This window comes from Camarhynchus parvulus, chromosome 2 (assembly GCF_901933205.1).
Source record: "Camarhynchus parvulus chromosome 2, STF_HiC, whole genome shotgun sequence".
Lineage (NCBI taxonomy): Eukaryota > Metazoa > Chordata > Aves > Passeriformes > Thraupidae > Camarhynchus > Camarhynchus parvulus.
Genome location: NC_044572.1, coordinates 10,963,999 through 10,982,973, shown reverse-complemented (window position 1 = coordinate 10,982,973; position 18,975 = coordinate 10,963,999). Strand labels below are relative to the sequence as shown.

Genomic DNA, 18,975 nt, shown 5'->3' with positions numbered 1-18,975 from the left:
TCAGGCAGGGAACTGTGAGGTGAAATTCTGCAACTTGGTTATAAAGAAGTTCACCCTAGATCTTGGTTGCTCCTTCTGGCTTTAAAACCTATGCATTTATATGTGTAAATTTAAAGTTCAGGGTCTGTGAGTCCCCAAATAAACCACCATAAGAGAGTGTCAGCTTTCACACACATGACTCCTGTGAGCCTCACAGTGCAGCTGGAGTGACTTCAGCCTCCCAGTGCTGTAGGATTTAGGATTAAACCACATTTTTTAGCCCACAGTTCATTAATTACACTAACACCTTTTGACCTTCATTCTCCGCTGTAATGTACATTTTATACATTTACAAAAAAGCAGCAATAACATGGGAAAAATAATTTCGAAAATAATCATCTGTTTTGGGAAAAAATGATGTCATTTAATGTTTTCTTGATGCTAATCATAACCTATATTAAAACCTTTATGTCGACAGAGACATTACAGCCTTGAGAGAATTTCAGCTTTTTGTGACAGCAAAATTCATACAATGGGCCAAATTAAACCTCTTTTCATCCCCCTGTCTCACACTAAGGCTGGATGCAGGACTAGCTCGTACCTTGCTTATTACAAGGTCAGTGCAAGGTTAATGCTGCTGCTAATGGAAGTCTCTGCAGTGGCTGTTCTGGAGCAGACAAATGTTTGAAGGCAAATTGTTATATGCACACACATGCACACACAGGCATGCACACACACACAAACACACACATTTTTAGGGAAAGAAACAAGGATATCCCTAGAGCTCAGCTCTTCTTTGAGGCTCTAAACACAGTAAGCAATCCTTAGAGAGGCTCAGCACTACACTCTGTGTCTGACCCTCAGAAATGGTCAGGGCTGATGTGTGCTCAGCTGATAGGGTGCCAGTTGCAGGGCTGGGATTAGCAGCACCCCCTTGGTGTCCCTGAGGGACACTGGCTCTCTGTGTCCCATCAGTGATGTGGTCTCCAGGTGCACAAAGCCAGCCCAGCACTGAGCGTCTCCTCCCTGCTGGCTTCCCACGGCACACAGTGTGCATGTCTGTGCCAGATTTGCAGGTAACAGTCCACATGGCTGCATATATAAAATCAGCATTTCCAAATGTCTCTACTTCTTATTCCTACAGCAGAAGAAATACGAAAGTCTGGGCAAAATATCAAAGATTTATGTACTTCTCTTTAGTCCATCACCCCTCTGGACAGAATTATAAGGGAAATTCAGAGTCTGTCACAGAGGATAGAACCACCTTCCCTTTGACACATGTTGTCCTCTGACTCATGGAAACACTGCCTGAGCTTCAGGCCAGTCTCTTCCACCACGGCTCATCCCCTAGGCTCACCATAACTCAGATTTAGCAGTTCACACACCTCCCTTCTGTATAAAGTTTCCTGTTCTGTGCTCTGAGCTCATCAAGTTTATCTCATCACCAGCACCTGGGTTCCTTCTTCTTCCATGCAGAAAACAAGAGAAATCATTTCCCCCAGTGCCAACCCTTCTAAAGTAGCATGGTGCTCTGCCCTGTGCAGCTGCACAGAGAGGTTTGGTGCTTGCCATTGCCAGTGGTTTGGCAGAGCATGGCAGTGGTTTGGTTGGGCAGAGTATGGCAGTGGTTTGGTTTGGCAGAGCATGGCATGGTTTGGTTTGGCAGAGCAGGGCAGTGGTTTGGTTTGGCAGAGCAGGGCAGTGGTTTGGTTTGGCAGAGCGGGGCAGCGGTTTGGTTGGGCAGAGTATGGCAGTGGTTTGGTTTGGCAGAGCATGGCATGGTTTGGTTTGGCAGAGCAGGGCAGTGGTTTGGTTTGGCAGAGCATGGCATGGTTTGGTTTGGCAGAGCAGGGCAGTGGTTTGGTTTGGCAGAGCATGGCAGTGGTTTGGCAGAGCATGGCATGGTTTGGTTTGGCAGAGCGGGGCAGCGGTTTGGTTTGGCAGAGCGGGGCAGCGGTTTGGTTTGGCAGAGCAGGGCAGAGGAGCTGGGAGCACAGGGAGGAGAGCACCCCGGCTCCCCAGAGCCCAGCAGACCCGTGGTGTGAGCGGGCAGTCCCAGATCCTGGGTCACCACCTCACCTTGATGTGTGCAAGTCATTTTAGGATCTTGGTGCAAGCATTCAACACTAGGGTTCATTCCAAAAATTAGTTCTTATCTGGGTGTCCCAGGAGAGAGTTCTGCATTGCACTACTCTTCTCCAAATTCTCTTCCTTGACAGACCTCAGCCAGGGGACTGGAGACCTCACACTCTGGCCAGGGCAGAGCACATCGTGGCTCACTAGATTTGAGCTTATGTAGTTATTTTGGAGAGATGCCAGCCTTCTGAGCAGCAAATTTGCATTTAACACACAAAGATTGTATAAACTTATTTGTAAATGGATGAGCAGTGGCACTTGTCCTCTTTCAGAGTCCCTTTGCAGGATTCTGGCTGAGGAATGTACTTTGCATTGTGCAGGATTTGCAGGGAGCAATCCTCATAAACACTGTCTTTAAACAGCACATAAAAGCCAGAATTCAGTGTTTGTTTTATAAGCTCTGGCCTTAAAATTGTTTTCTTACTACCACTTCTCAAAAGGTCACCTTTAAAAGACTGTGTATTTTCTTGCCACCAGGTTAATGGTCATCTGCTTTCTCAAACTTCACCAAAAAAGTGACATTAAGCCCAGAAGTAAAAAAAGACCTTGAGTATCTAAATTACCTCACCTACAAAACAACACAAACAGAAACAAAGGACCTCCAAACTTTGCACTACATCATGAGCACTCTACCCATGTCCTATGGCTAAGATTTGTGGATTATTTGGGCCCCACAAGCTAGAGAATAGGAAGAAATCTTTATTGAGAATATGATCAGAGTACTGCAAGGTAGTGTAGCCTTAAGGCACTTTTTCAGGATTTATCAGTGGGAGTCTGAAGTAGCATTTTAGAGGATGACTTGAGCACATTAAGCTGTATTTAAATGTAGCATATAAAAATGCAGGACTAAAAGTCAGTGTTAGAAATTGGCATTCTTAGATCTATTTTAGTGTTAGCCTGTCGACCAGAGCCATTGTTAACAGAAGGCTGAGCCTGACAAGGTAACTCTTAAGAAAAGCTACTTCAAAGGCTACATATTAATGCAAATGAAAATCAATTAACACAGCTAGATCTTCAATTAGAGATGATTTGTGCACACGGTTTGTAATTCTCTCTCTTAACCCCTTTCTGTGTGACTGAGAGCTCAATTTCAATCTTTCACCACAAGGTATGTTCCAGAAAACATGTATAAACCACCCACTGTTAAAATACAGATCAAAAACTAATGCACTAGTTCCAGTTTCCAAACCAATAATAGCTAAATGGTCATATAAATAGGAACACCACAGGTGTCCTTCTGAGCACATGCCACCCTGAATAACAATTTATGTTGTGTGAAGCATAGCTGGAAATATTGGTAATAGAAACTATGGTACAGGAGGTTAACAACACACCGAGTGGATAAGACTTAAAGCTCTTAATAAAAAAACAAAGTCTTTTACAAAAAGCCTTATCAAAATAAGATTTGAAATTCCTCAGCAATGCTTTTTAAGGGGCAAGGTTCCCAAAGGTCCCAAGGAGACACTTCAGTCTCTGAGCATCCATGGCAGGTGGACACAGTTCCCTGAGATGTTTTGAAGCATCAGGTGAATTTCTCTGTGACAGAGGTCACAAGGGTTCTTGATTGAGGAAAGAGATGAGAATGTTGACTCTATGTTTAGAAGGCTTGATTTATTATTTTATGATATATATGTATTACATTATAACTATACTAAAAAGAAATAGAAGAAAAGGTTTCATCAGAAAGCTAGCTAAGTTAAGAATAGAAAAGAAAGAATGATAACAAAGGCAGCTCTCTGGACTCTGATTGGCCATTAATTATAAACATCTAAGATGGGCTAATTTAGATGGACCTGTTGCATTCCACAGCAGCAGATAACCATTGTTTACATTTCGTTGCTGAAACTTCTCAGCTTCAGCAGGAAAAATCCTAAGAAAGGATTTTTCATAAAAAAGATGTCTGCGACATTTCTCCACATCCCAGTTACAAAGGGGTTCAAACGTTGGCCTTCTGGTCTAACCACGTCCAAATCAATGCTGGAAACACCAGCAGAGGGGCTCCAGCTATTACTGCACATCTCAGCAAGGGGCAGGGAGCCTTGTACTGACCTGAGCAAGGCTGCAGCCCCCTGCACCCCGTGGGTTTGCCTCCAAACCCCTTCCTCAGTATTTTCATCATCCCTTTTTCTGTTGCTCCAAGGGAGGGGCCGCAGACAATTCATGTGCTGGGGTGATGCTCCAGCACATGGAGGCTGTGATGTGGTTATGATGTGGGGACAGGTTTCCCTGCACACCTCGCTGTGTCCTGAGCTGTCAGGAGCCTGGGAACTGGGGGGGCTCTGCAGGGGGGTCACACCCTGCCCTCTGCTTGCCCAGGGCTGGGGGAGCACAGCATTTCATTAAAGAAAGGCTGCCTGCTCTGGGATGCCTCCCAGCTTGTCACTGGCATTTCTGTGATTGACAAACAGGCAAAAATATATTTGTTTAAGGATTTTCTATATTGAAAACTGGACGCAGGATTTTGTCTTTGTAAACAGTGCAGTAATATCTGCTGTTTGAACAAAAGGAAGGGTATACTTTCCTTCCATTTAAAGCTACAAAAGCTCCCATATTTGAGTGAAAAGGGGAGACATTCTCTTTTGTTTATCCTGCCTGCTGAAGATTTGGGGATTTTTAAATAAGATCTGTGACTAAGGGAGCAGTAGGTTGATTTTCACTTTATTGGAAGGGTTATTACAGAGCACATAGCATATGAGTTATTAGAGAGATGTGTGTCCTTGAAAACAGCCCTTAAAATCTTGTAGAATTAGGAAAATTCAGAATGATCCAGCATATTTCCTCATAGCAAGAAAAGTCACTTTGATATATTGAGAAGCCAAAATGTAACACTGCATTGCTTTGAATAATAATTTTATTTTGAAAACCCACATTTGAAGAGAGCTCTTTGTTACAGATGGGAACACAGCTACTTTCATGGACCTAAATTAGGCTACAGAGAAATAGCTCCTTCAAAATTAACACCCTTATTGATAGTTTCACTGTTACTCAGATGGATCTTTCCCTACCATCCACCTCCAAATAATTCCATAGATGTTCATATATCAAAGGATCAAGCCAGTACATTAGCCATGTGCGTTGGTCAAGAGATGAATAATACACAGGATAAAAGACCTTCCCCAAAATATTTGTCAGTAAAATCTAATGTTTCTGCACAATACTGGCTGCCCTCCAAGGCAGGCCTTTTCATCCACAGAGCAGCACCACCATGAGGAACTGAAAATTTTCCCCAACATTAAAGTGTTTTTCCTGTGCTCTGAAGAACAGCAGCAGAGCAAGGGTCTGATTTTGGCCAGCTCAGAACCCCTCTTTTCCTGGGGCTCATGCTGAGTTAGTGAGACTCACACACATGATCAGGACTGCATTCCAGAGAGAAACAACTGCCTAAACACTCTGACAAACCTGGGCTAGAGTGGAAAACAAAGCTCCTTCTTTGCTTCTTCCCATTTCTCTGATCAGATGCTGCTAAACCAGTGCTGAGCCAGAAGGAGCCACTGTACAGGTGGCAGTGCCATCACCCTCATCCCTTTTCACACCACCTGGGGAACACCAGCTCAAAAAACACCCAGCAAGTGGTCCCCACCAAATATTGCCTTCTTGGTGCCTTTCCCGGCTTCTCAGTCCTTGCTACTTTAGGATGCTGTCTGGTTCTGGGACAGTCTCTTTGTGCACCACATTCTACACATCAGGCAGGACTTGCTCTGGTGCTGGTATTCTCTGATAAGTTTCTTCTCCCCTGTTTTGTTGTGGGGTTTTTTTTTTGTTTGTTTGGTTTTTTTTGGTTTTTTTTTTAATCTGATTGCTCTGTCCAATTTGTCTTGGAGTCATACTTATCCCCTGGGGTCAAAGCCCACCATGGCTGATACAGAAGCTTCATCACCCCTACACCTTCATGTGCTTTCTTTTGGAGTGGGAAAACAGGGTTCTCTCAAGGGACAACTATTGCATCCAGAAGCCAGAAACTCTTACAGATTTCAGCAGCTCTTATTCCCTTTCTGCCCTGATTCCCCAGTGTGCAAAAATGGGAGTACTGGAGTACTGCAAGGATTAATTCATGTTTATGGAATGCTTTCAGTACATAGTGGGTGACCTGATCATGCTTATATTGTGATTTCCAATAGTGTAATTCCATTGAAATTCAAATCCCTTTTTACATTAATATGTCCAGAATTAGGTAGAGAAATATCTCTAAAGACAAGGCAGATCCCTTGTGATGAATTTAAATTATCTTGTAATTTATGACCTGAGCACAATCCCTTATTTTGGTAAATAAAACTCAGATGATTTCTTGTGATGTGCATATTGCTGAAATCCCAATATTGTTGAACATATGTTGTTTTCAGTTTAGCTGCTTTTCTTCTCTCCTTCAATCAAATATGTAAGGCTTTCTTGAGGAAATTTTAAATGCTGAAAACAGCACTGATATCTTACAAGTTTCCATCTGGACAAAGATATCTGTGTAAATTTTCTGCTTACCTTAGATGCTGGTTGAAGGCATAGTACTGTTAGCTGAATTCAGCTCTGTTTCTTAAGCTTGCATTATTAATTTTGCATCATGATAAGTTATTTATTCAAAGAGGCAGCTAGTTCTTTCCTTTAAAATTGATGTGATTTGCAGAAATGACCACACTTTTTTTCCCCAAATGAAGTTATGCAAATCTGATCGACTAAAGTAAATGTTTCATAAAACCAATGACTGTTTAAATTGTGGGACTAAATTGTTTGTATATAAATATTACCTTTTATATTTCATTTGAGTTTTATGTAGATGAACATATTACTTTAATGGCCTGCATTTACAGAGGGAGACAGGGAGAGTCTGACTCTGAAATCCTCAGCAGCCAGATGGCTGCCTTTTCTTGCATGAGATTAAAAGATGTTTCTCATTCACAGCCCTGCTTCGGAGGCAAATTAATACAGCCAGCTAAATTGCTTGTGTTTTTGGAATAAAATTTAAAGAGAACTTTTAAAAGCAATTGGTGTCACAGGTTTCTAGAGCAGATTGCTCTCCAGGTACAGCATGCTGATTTTAAACATTCAGTAATTAATGGAAAGTATTCCATGTTAATTGACTGCTTCAGGAAAGGGAAATATAATGACTCCTTATTAATCATGAAAAGAGACATACAGTACAGAGGCACTGCAATAATTGCACTAACGGTTGAGAAATGTTAATTAATGAAAAGAACAATGATGTAAGAAATTAGCACCATAATGCTTGCTGCTGATGGAAATTCTGTTTTAAACACATTATTTAGCATGGCAGCCACTGGATGATGCCTTATATAGCAGACACCTCATAGCCTTTCCTTCAGCAGCTACTGAACTCCAAATATTGCCGGTGTTTTGGGTTTTAATGAGCCAAAATATACTCTCCAAACTCCATTTTCTAAGCATTTTCAGTTTGAACTCCCGAACTCAAAACTACTCAGACAGACTGACAGTGTTCAACTTAGTAAAAATATTATCCAAGTGTAAGAGAGCCCGTTAACATTTGTGTGGTGGGAAGCAACTTCTTAGATGAGCTAAATAGGTTTGCCAAGACGATAACTGCATCATGACTTCTTTCCCCTTCTTAATTTTTCCACTCATTAACCAATTAGCTGTCCCCTGAAGAATTTAGAGGCAAGCAGGCTGTCATATTTGTGCCTAGCTTGATGTAAAAATTCATAAGCTATTAAAATGCAGAGCCATTCCGGCAGCTACTCCACCAGCAGTAGCATGGAGGTCTCAGTCATCAACAGGTGGAAGGTCCCAAGGTTCCCACCACCACTCTGCTGCACCTTTAAGGCAGCAACAGGGTGAGATGTATCTCTCTGAGCACTTCAGAGAAGGTCGAGCTATCAATTACAAATAAATTTCCTAAAAGCTCAAGTCTTCTCTTATTTTTCCTATTCAGGACCAGGATTTAATGCTCATGGATGTCTTCATATCTTCATGGTCATTTGTACAAAGAAATGTCAGCCTATGAGGCATTCAAAGATTTTGGGGGAATTTTGGCCACCTAAGTCATGTGTTAGCTTGACTGTATGGCATGCAGATGGTACTTATGTAGCAAATAAAGGTGAAATAACAAAAACTCTCATTCTAACTCTACCATTGCAAGTGAAACATTATAGATGCAGGAAAAAAATAAAATTCTTCTAGAGACATGCTAAATGAACATCCCTCAAACATAAAACACTTTTAGAAAGAAAACCTTTTGACAAGAAGCCTCTGTTTGCAGCAAAACAAGATGGAAATACATCCCTTAAGTGAATAGCACCACAGTAATCTCAAATAGTCCTGGAGGGGCAATCAGCCCATTGATGTATAATAACCCAACAGTGCCTTCTGTATCATAGGGCAGGGACAGGAATAGTTTCATCCCTCATCTCTCTAACCCATGCGCTGGCATTTGCTGATTTTCCCAGGGTAGCTCCAGTATGGCCATTCCTCCATCCATGTGTCTTATTGCTCCTGAATTTTTTTTCCAGGTGGAACATCCTTGGGCTCCAAGGCGCTCTGCTCAGCTCCTTCATCGAACCCCTGTACCTGCACAGCATCGTGGTGGGGAGCCTGTACCACACTGGCCACCTGTCCCGGGTGATGAGCCACAGGATAGAGGACGTTGGTCAGCTGCCAGCTTCCTACCGCCGCAACCAGCTGCTTCTCAGTGGTGAGCAAACACCTGCCTGCAAGACAAATAATCCCCCCTCCCATCTCCAGTCATGCTGCTGACCAACAGGAATGCTTTTTGTTTGCATTAACTCACAGCCTTTTTTTTTTTTCCTGAAGAATATGAATTTGTAGAACAAAGAAACCGATGTGTTTAAATCCTCTTTCATTAGCAGCAGCCACAAAAAAGGATCATTAATGGATACAAGCTGACTAGGAAAACAACCACTGTACACTGAACATTTAGAATGGGGGGGAAAAGTATGACTAAGTAAAACACTTCCAAAAACCAGAAGGAAGCTTTCAGTAAATTTTAGGTTTAACTGTCTTCAGGTCTTCATGAGGCATGTGAATGCTAAGAGATACCAGTTCTGCACCAGATTAGATCCTTATTTTAATTTTTGATATTTGTTCTTTGGGAGGATTCCCTGAGACATCAGTATGATGTCAGTGTCACAGAGCTGGACGCTGTGACACTGACAGGACATTTTAGTGGAGTACCCCATTACCTTTCAATGTCCTCTAGGTTCCTCACTAAGGCGGGTTCTGGTTTATGCCTTGTCTATTTCATGGGCTTTTTTTTTCAATATGTCCTTGTGACAAAATTTGTTTGGCTGAACAAATTTTCTAACAAGGCAGAAGTGATAGTTTAGCCACTGGGGAAATTCTCAGGTTCTATGTGGTTTAGTACCTCTGGCAAGTGTAATGTGCGTGTATGTGTTGTGAGGTGGACAGGTCAAAAGGCTTATCCTTTTCTGAACAGCTTATCTCCATTTTTTAACTCTTCAGTGCAGCTGCACAAAGACTGCAATCAAGTGAGTAGGAAGCTGTGATCCACACTCTCCCTTCAGTTTATGTCCCCACCTGTTCCTCCTGCCCATGGACATGTCCATGTCCGCCATGGGCATGGCTCAGCCTCCTCTTCCTTCTCACATGACATTGTGGTAGGTAGGAGAGAGCTCACAGCTGGCCAGGAGGTATCTCCCCATTTCTCAAATCTGGCTGTTGTTTTGACAACACAGCCCCAGCTGCCAAAGCCACTGCATCTCCCACTGGGAAAGCAGATCTCATCCTGTGCTAGCCCTGACACACTGTAGGTGCACCCATAGAGGCACACACAATCTCACTGCAGGATGTACATGGAAACCCACTTCAACTGTCGAAGGATTGAAAACACAAAAAGGGATTTTATAAGAGTTTTCACCGCAGAACAGCTGGGTTGGCCTTGCAGAGTAAAATCAATGGGTCATACTTGGCCAGAGTGTGTGTGTGTATGTCCAAGAGTCATTGCTAGAGATTTCAAGGGAATAAGAAATGCATCAGAGGGGGACTTGTGTCACTTTAAATATCTGCATGTTTCTGGGCTGTGTTCCTCTTTTCCAGAGGCTTCTGTTTGGAAAAGCATTTCCTTTGCTCTTTGGTTTTGTTCGTCGGTTTTCCTCAGCCCAGGAGAAGCAGTGGGAGGAATCTCTCTCTTTCTCTCTCTCTGCATTGTTTTTGTCTCTAGCACCATTATTTGTAATCTTCCCTCCCCCCCACAAATCCCAGGGAGGCAAGGCTGATTAAAACTTACATTGCTGAGGCTTGTGCCACAATTCTTTTTCCTGGGAAACCCTGCCAGCAGATATCCAGTGACTAAGGGATGGGCACCTAGAAAAAGCTTCTCCAAATGCATAAGAGACCAGATCTACACAGTATCAGCCAGGAAACTCCATCTCCCACTCTTGTCTTGGACATCAGACCAGCCCAGGACTGCAGGAGTCCTTAAATTATAAGGGTGTCAATTATTTTGTGACTTGATAATAGCAGTACAAGCATTCCAATGGAGAGGAGAGTCATGGTGTGTGATGAGATGTACTGAGATTAACTCCTTGGCTCCACTGAAAAATAATCAGGGAGGTTTTCTGCTCAGTTTTCTATCAGTCCCAGCCAGATGGAACTACACTCTTCCACTGAGATTCCTCTTGGGTGTAATTTTTAGAAGAAATGCCTTTTTTATACCCTGTCCTCTTAAGAGTGAGGCTGTTTTAAAGGGTATCCTGATGGGTTATGAGGTTTTGCTGGGAGAGAGAGGAGAAAGAGGACAGATTTCAGCTCACATCCCACAGTACTCAAATTCATATTATTTGTGCAAAGACTTTTCTTTTTCTTTCAAATCTGTCTTCTGTTGTACTCTTTGCTATGTGGGTTTTAAGAAGAATGTTGTACATAGAGGAGAGAAAATAACCTAGATTATTTGAGCGTTACTATCTAAATAAATCAAAGCAGTTATTTCTCAAAAGAAAATTATGGAAGAATTTTTTTTTAAATTATAAAAATATCAACAATCAGAGAATATATCCATGCTCTGTATTTCTCTGTTATGACTCTCATGTTTTTTCTTTAAAACTTCTTCTTTTGAATTCAGAAAAGGATGTGAAAATATCTTCTATTTACTTAAATGCATCTATCTACATATAATAGCTGGGAAGAGAAAGCATGAAAGCCAAAGGGCCCATAGGGGTTTCCTGGCACTGGGACCAGCCTGGGCTGCTCTCCCAGCCCCCATCTGATGGGGACCCGCAACCTGCTCTCCCCTCTGAGCAGCCTTTCCTGCTCTTCCTCTAGTCAGGGATTTCACAACATTTTCATTTATTTAGTGTCCTGTGGCAACTTTGCATGGCAGGGTGTTTGCTATCATGTTTTTTGGCACTCCAATCCTCTAAGCTTTTGGGTGCTATCTTGACAGGGAGTGGTGCATAGTGTCAAACAGCTGATTTTGATCTGTTTGCATCTTGTTCTGCATAGAGACGCTTGAGCAGCGCTGCAGAGCTATCTGATTTTCAAGCTCTCAGTTTAAATCCTGTTGCCTAGGTGAACTGGAGTTTTAGATGCAGACTGATCTGTTATCTCTGGGGGGAAAAAATTGAAAGAGGTATTAATACGACATGAATGTGTTTACAAATCCTGGGTGAGGTTATGACTGAGCTGTAATTCTCTTCTACACACGGTAGCGAGTTCAGTCCCAGTGACTGAGATGATTTCTGCAGTTCCAGCTTTGTCACCGATACAAAGTGAGTTTGCCATATAATTTTTTTCCTTTCAAAGGCCACCTTTCTCTCTCTGTGTGTGCTAAGTTCCATTTGGCTCTAGAAGCTCCCTCCCAGGGCAGAGGGGACAGGGGAGAGAAGGGGCACGTCCCTCAGTGGCATTGCTTCTCCTCACGCTGAGAGGCTCCAGGCAGGATGCAGCAGCTGCCTGCAGAGGCAGCATCCTGGCCAGACAGACCCTGCACAGCCCTCCACTTCCCCCAAGATGTCTTTCAGGAGCTTTCCAAGCTCAACACATTCAGTGGTGGGTGCAGCATTCCCACCAGCTCCCATCTCCTCCCATTCTGCCTCAGACCAGCAGATGCTCATGGTGTGCATCTGTTTTGAAAATGAGATCCTGGGCAAGAAGGGCACTTTGGAAAGGAGGGGCTTTGATCTCTTTTCTTTAATCTCCTTCTCTCTAAACAGCCCATATCAGTACTTCTCACTATGCAAAAGTTCTTTAAAATCCTCTCAGCAGAAAATGCAGGGACCTCTCTCTGCTGCCTCCACCCAGCAGCAATGGAAGCAGTGCAAAACTTGAGCTGTTGCTGGAGCTGCTGCAGGCAGGAGCTGCCATTTGGAATCACAGACCCAGTCCTGGCACTGGCCTCTGCTGGGGGGGCTGTGCCAGGCAGCTCCTGCCCACCAGCACAGTCCCCACCTGCTGCTCCCCATGGTGGCTTTTGTGGTCCAGGTCTGCAGGCTGGTGGCCCACACAGCAAATTTGCAGTGGGGGACACAACAACTGGATCCAGAGACGTTATCCAAGGTCCGTGTTTTCAAAAATATTCAAAGTGCTTCAGGTCACTCTGAGTTTTCCAGCCTTGGAAGCTCCCACTGTTGATTCTTTGCTGCAAAAGCACTAATTAGCAGGGCAAGGCAGAGCTCACTTGTTTGCATTTGTGCTGTGCTGGAAAATAAGCCAACCACTTTTTTTATTCCTCTTATTTCTTGCAAAGACTAATCCTTCCCTGGTTTCAGGTACAAGAAATGAAAAGGCAAAAGGACTCATGGAAAGGCTGAGCTGGACTAAATAGTTAAAAAGAGACAAAAATTTACCTGATTAAAAATAGCTCATGTAAACATCCATACCTGACCTTGTAGCCCTGGTCTGCATTCAGAGCCAATGAGATCTCACCCATGAAGGCACTGCCTCAGTATTGGGCTCAGATGTCTAAATTTGGCCATGTGAATGACACTAAGGTCATGCAGTCATCCCAGGTGACTGTAAACATCATTAATGCAGCTATCTAAAATTACATATGATGCATTCCACTTAAAGATGTCCCAGATATCACCATTAGGACACTAACTAGCTGTTCAAGAAATTGGTGCTCCAGTACAGGGTTGGAATCTGGCAGGCAGACACAAGGTGGGGACCAAATGTGGTCTGTGCAGGTCTGTGATATTTACAAGGTCATTATTAACTTGGATCTAATAATGTCTCTCTCTCTGTGATGATGAAGTGTATTGTTTTGCATTTTCTTATCCCCTGGGGTCTAGACATCCCCTCACAGCAAAGGCCCCGGGACATAATAGCAGATAAATATGCAGGACTGTGGGAAGCTCACCTGAAAGAAATGGCCAAAGCCCTGTACTGCTTAGTTCCTTGTAAAAACCTGTTATCCCATTAAAGCCTTTGTGAAAGATTTCACTCAGCAGCTGTCCCACTGCTGTCAACAGCTCACACTCCGATCCAAAGGCTTTCCCTGGGCTAATGGAAGGTTTGCCTGCAAGGTGGAAAAAATCTATAGGAATTACCAAGCTCTGTCTGTCCAAGGCACTTGGTCTGGTATCTTTTAACCAATGGTGACAAGAGCACGTGCAGTGCACGACGCCAGCGGTTCACTGGGCGTTCATTGGGGGTGTCTCCTGTGCCACCACAACCCAGGAGCAGCTCCGAGTCAGCACTGGGGCCTCTCCTGAGCACTCTGAGCACTCACTCTCCTGAGCACTGGAGTCACTGGTGTCCCTCTCCTGCAGGGGTGAGCCACGCAGGCGCTCGGCAGCCCGGGAAGTCGCCGGGATTCAGCGTGAACTGGGTCCTGGGGAGCGCGGAGCTGGAGGTGATCAACGCCACCACGGGCAAGCGCAGCTGCGGGGGCCCCTCGCGCCTCTGCAAGCACATGTTCTTCACTCGCTGGGCCAAGCTGCATGGCAAGGTGGGTCTGGGGCACTGAGAGCCCTGTCAGTAGCACAGGGACAGGGAGAGGTGAAGACAAGGAAAGAATTGTTTTATTAAGTGCCAAAACCTCTTTCCTGTTGGGAAACGAGTGGAAGCAAACAAGGCAGAGTGATGGTGGGGAGGGAAGTTGGAGACAATTCCACCAACAAAGTCAATAGAGAAGGCAAAAGAGCCGGCAGGGTGGGCACAAGCCCAAAGGCATTGTTCTGCTCTGCAGGACACCCCAGGGGAAGGAGGCTGGTGGCAGTCATTGCATTGCAGGCAGTGGCAGGGTCTGTCCCATCAGTGACCCTGAGCCTTGTGGGGAGCAGAAGGGACCAACTGGTCTCTGTGCCCAGGGTTTGGTCACAGTGTGGTGACACAGGTCCCAGCCTATCTCCTGCACAGCACTCCGGCCACCCCCAGAACAGAGGGATCCTCACAGGAACAAAACTGGGGCCATGGCTGGAGCTATGGCTGGGAGAGCTGGATTGCTTGTGGCTCACACCAGGGATGAGGTTGCAGAGAGCAGGAGAGAGGAACTTGTGGCTGAGCAGGGCACTTTGCCCTTGACAAAGCAAGGATTTGATAAAGTCATCACTCTCTACCTCTGGGGAACAAAGGGAACAAAGAGGCAGCCAGAGAGAAGCCACTGCTGCCAGGCCAGCTTGTGGCCCACTGACACCCAGGCTGGCAATGTCACCCTCCCTTTCTGACTGGGCCAGTACATCTCCAGCCAGTACAGCCCCACAGAGTGCTGGCACACAGACAGGAGCAGCTCATTGCAGGCTGCATGTTCACCTTCCCCTTTAATCTGCCTCTCAGCATCTCTCCTGCATAGAGACAAGGACAAGAGCTGTTTGCTCATCAGGCTTGCCTTGAGGGTGCCTTTCCCCACAGGTTTGGCATGGTAGAGACTTGGGCAGGTCAGAGGGGTTTGTTTAGTCCTTCTGCAGAGCAAAGGGTGCTCCCTCCTGCATGTCCTTCCAGGGGCACTGCACATGTGATATTGCTGTGGGTAGCTCCAGTGTTCCAACAGTTTTCCCACAGCAGCACAAACCCTGATGCCTGATTTCTGCCCTGTCCTGGACAGGTTTCAGAGCATTCCCAGCAATAACAGACTACAGAGGGGAAATGGGGAGTCTGGAAGACAACCTTTCTTTTTCTGTGTCTGGGCATTACTTGGAAGCACTGAGCTGCTCCACTTCCCAGGCTAAACTTTCTTTAAAGGAGTACGTGCTTTAAAGACCTCCAGAAAGGATTTCTTTCAGTTTTGTCCATAAAATGATGTTAATTGAGAAGTAGCATTTTGCCTTTGTAGAACACACCAAGACCAACACTTGCTACTGCCTCTGCCCACTCCAAGGCAGAGCTGCTCACCCCTTTCCTGCTCACAATGGCTCAAAACTGTGTCACCAGCATTTATTGCTTCCCTGGCTTGCTGGTTGTTAAACCAAAAGCAAACACACAAAGCACAGTGATTGCTTATGAAATGTAGACAGGAAGATTATACAGCCACTGAAGCCTCCTGTTTCTTTTGGCTCACAGGTTGGGTTTTCTATTTTTTTTTCCCTTCCCTGATTTTTGTTCTGCAGCTGAGCACACGAGTACCAAGCCATGGAGAGATGCCATCAGTGTACAGCGAGGCAAAGCTGGTGGCTCACACGTACCAGTCTGTTAAGCAGCAGCTGTTTAAAGCATTTCAGAAAGCTGGCCTGGGCACCTGGGTGAAGAAACCCCCAGAGCAAGATCAGTTCCTACTAACTGTGTGAATCACTCCACACCTTTTCTACACGACTGGATCAAACCAACTGGAGAGAAGGCGAGGCAGGACGAATGAGAGAATTGAAGCAGTTTGAGATTTAATAGCAACCTCCATGGGAATATTTTGCTTTTAATCCTGTATTGGAAATACATAAGTAGAAATGTGTCTGATGCACTGAACTCAACTTTAGAAAACTGCTTTTTCATGATCCCTTCCCAAGAATGTACCTGCCCAAATTATAATGCCACCCCCACCAAGATTCTGCTTTTTATTGTTTATTGCTGTTGGTTATTACTGATTTGAGGTGTTAGTGGGCCACCTGTCTGATCCAAAATAGACTTTTGTTTTCCTCACACAATCAGTGCAAAAGTCATCACTGAATAATGGAAAATAGTGAGCAGAGATGGAAGCACCCCAGGCACACAGCATGAAAGCAGGTCTCAGAGCATCCATAATCATCCACAAAATAAGGTTCCTAACCTCTATGCAAAAATCATCCTGTAAACTGCCTAAATCTGTGACAAAAAATTTGGACCTCAAAGAAATGCAACATTTTTAAACTGATTTTTCATTGCTGGCTCTCAGCACAAAGCCAGGCATCAGGATGCCCTTGGTTTTCACACTTATTCCCCCTGACACCTTGGACAAACCACTTCACAACAAATCTTCAACTCTAGGCACAATTTGCATGCTGCAAATTTTACTTGTCTGGCCCAGTTAATCTCACATGCCTTTCAGAGACCAGCCAGGGTGCAGATCCTTTTCTAGGGGACAATCACCCCTGTGCTGCCTGCAGGGGGGCACAGCTCTGCAGGGGCTGCCAGGGAGGAGCAGTGTGTCCACGCTCCTGGCTCTGGATCTTCAGGAAGCTGCCTAAAGTCAGGCAGGCTGCAGCAGGACCCAGAGCCTCAGATCTCCAATCTCCTGATGACCCAGAGCTCTGAGTTAAGTGGGTGTGAGCTCAGGATGCTCCATGCATCTGAGCAATCACCAGGGTACCCACAAGTAAGACATCCCCAAACAAGAGAGCACATTTGCTGCTTGGCTCTTCCCTGCCTCAGTTTCTCCACTTGTCAAATGGGGATAACAATAAATGCTTCACATCTAAGGAACTTGGCAGGATCAAAATGCTCTGGTCATATGCAACAGTTTAAGAAAGATTTTGTCACTCTTGCAATGAGTTTTACCTCTCCACAAAGTCCAATTGACATAAGCACAGCAGAGGCAACCACAGGTTTGGGTAAGGTCTTACTCAATGCATGAGCTTTCAGATTCTAGCTCTGTGTAAATGCCAAGTGTTATTATTACTCTTCATGCTCATCTGCAGCCTGAAAAGCAGATGGAGTTTTTCACTTAGGAGACAAGTATCACCCCACATTTAAATATTTTCTTCATAACTGGGCTGGGTCTGATACAATCTCATCTTTGAACCATCCCAAACCTCATCAGAATGCAGAAGATACAGTCATGGGAGAACTGAGCTTTGACAGTCCCACTGCAAAACTAACCTTCAAATGCCCTGCACATTTCTCTAAGTTCCTGGGTTTTTAGATGACAGGATTTGCGGGTATATAACTACTGTTTTCTTTTTATTCCTGTGATTGTCTTTAAATCTGTATATAACATGCTGCTACTGATTTGTGATAATTGTCTTGGTATTTTCTCAGAACTGTCAAGCTGAGTTACTTTTCAAACAACACAAGGCTCATATTTTTCCATGTAATTTCCTTTACACGGGAAACTGTTCCTATCAATAAAGATAGATGCTCTTTGTATAGGGTTTATCATGTTTGGAGAGCCATATACAGTAAATACATTGTTTATTGATGCCCACAATAGAATAGCTACAGTATTTTGATGAGATTTTATTTTTAGATTATAAACTACAAGATGTATCTATAGTGTCTTGTATAAAAACAATTGTGATAAACTAGAATTTTTAAATTAGGTAAAACAAAGCTCTCCCCTTCCGGAAACCTTTTCAACAAAATAATACATTCCATATTAACTACCAAAAATATTTTAAAAAATATCCTTAGAGTAGAAATAGCTTAAAAAAAAAAGGCAACCAAAAACTGAGTCTTTTCAACAATGGAAACACTTTGTGGTAACCACTTTGTCAATACTTTGACCACTTTAACAGCTCTTCTGATTAACATTTGAATACTTTTGGCACCTTGGGGAGCTTCCAGGTACCTGCACATGGTCCTGCCCTCTAACACAGCTGTTGCTGCAGACCTCCAGTGTGATTTGGGCAGCAGATGTGCCCAAAGGGCTGCAGGCAGGGGCCAGCCCAGGGCTGGAGGTGTGGGAGAGGCTGCAGGGGACAGTGGCAGTGGTGGCCCCCAGGGCTCTGGCTGCTCCCACTGAGGAAGAGAAACCACAGGGCAGCCAGAGAGGAAGACAAGGTTTCTGATGCAGAGATCCACAGGGCAGGGGGGAGCATGTCTTCTGCTTTTCCTCTCTGAGTCAGGCCTTGTCTAGCACACGTGAGACCTCAATGGCTCTTCCTTACAGCTCCCTGCCCTCACCCATCCTCCTCCAGCCATGGCATGATTTCAACCCAACTAATGCATTGTAATTACACCAGGTTGGTGTTGCAGCTACTGTGACAACAAAGCACCATGCCTGGTTATTTTTAAGGACATAGAAAAAAGTGTGGCAGGATGAGATGATCCTTTGTTACAGGAAATACACAAATGCAACTCTGGATTCAGCTGCCAAAATGAGTTTAGTAGTGGGGACCAAACTGAGTCCCCACTGCAAGTGGGGCATCAGCTGATCTCAGTGGAGTTGCACCTGCTGGCACTAGGGTTGGGTATGACCTTAAATATCTACTTCTTCTCGTTATGTGCAACAACAGTGTGATGGGACCCCATCCCAGAAGCACACATGACCTACAGACAGCATTTCCTGAAGCAAAGGAAAAATTGCTCAGTAGTAATTCTTTAGTGAAGATTCTGTACATAACATGCATGAGTGAATGGCAATACTGTACTAATGGATGTACATTTGTAATATTTGTAAAAAAAAAGAAACAAAAAAGATGACAAAAGAAAATAAATCTGAATTTACATATGTGAATTTGCTGCTAAGTTCTGTAAATTGCACTTCAGTGATACCTGATAAGTGAATGTTTCTGTTAAGTGAATAAAATGCCAAGTAAAATTGTTCTTTCACTGTTTATTGACAATTTTTCACTATGA

General features: G+C 44.2%; 1 protein-coding gene across 1 annotated transcript in view; it reads left to right on the top strand.

Annotated features, from left to right (window-relative positions):
• ADARB2 (adenosine deaminase RNA specific B2 (inactive)) overlaps positions 1-17,832 on the top strand; it is a 305,668-nt gene extending 287,836 nt beyond the window's left edge. Inside the window, exons 8-10 of the mRNA XM_030944243.1 lie at positions 8,589-8,770; positions 13,824-14,002; positions 15,600-17,832. Of these exons, the coding sequence (XP_030800103.1) occupies positions 8,589-8,770; positions 13,824-14,002; positions 15,600-15,776 (538 nt within the window). The 3' untranslated portion in view covers positions 15,777-17,832. The remainder of the gene's footprint in view (positions 1-8,588; positions 8,771-13,823; positions 14,003-15,599) is intronic.
• The last annotated feature ends 1,143 nt before the right edge of the window (positions 17,833-18,975 follow it).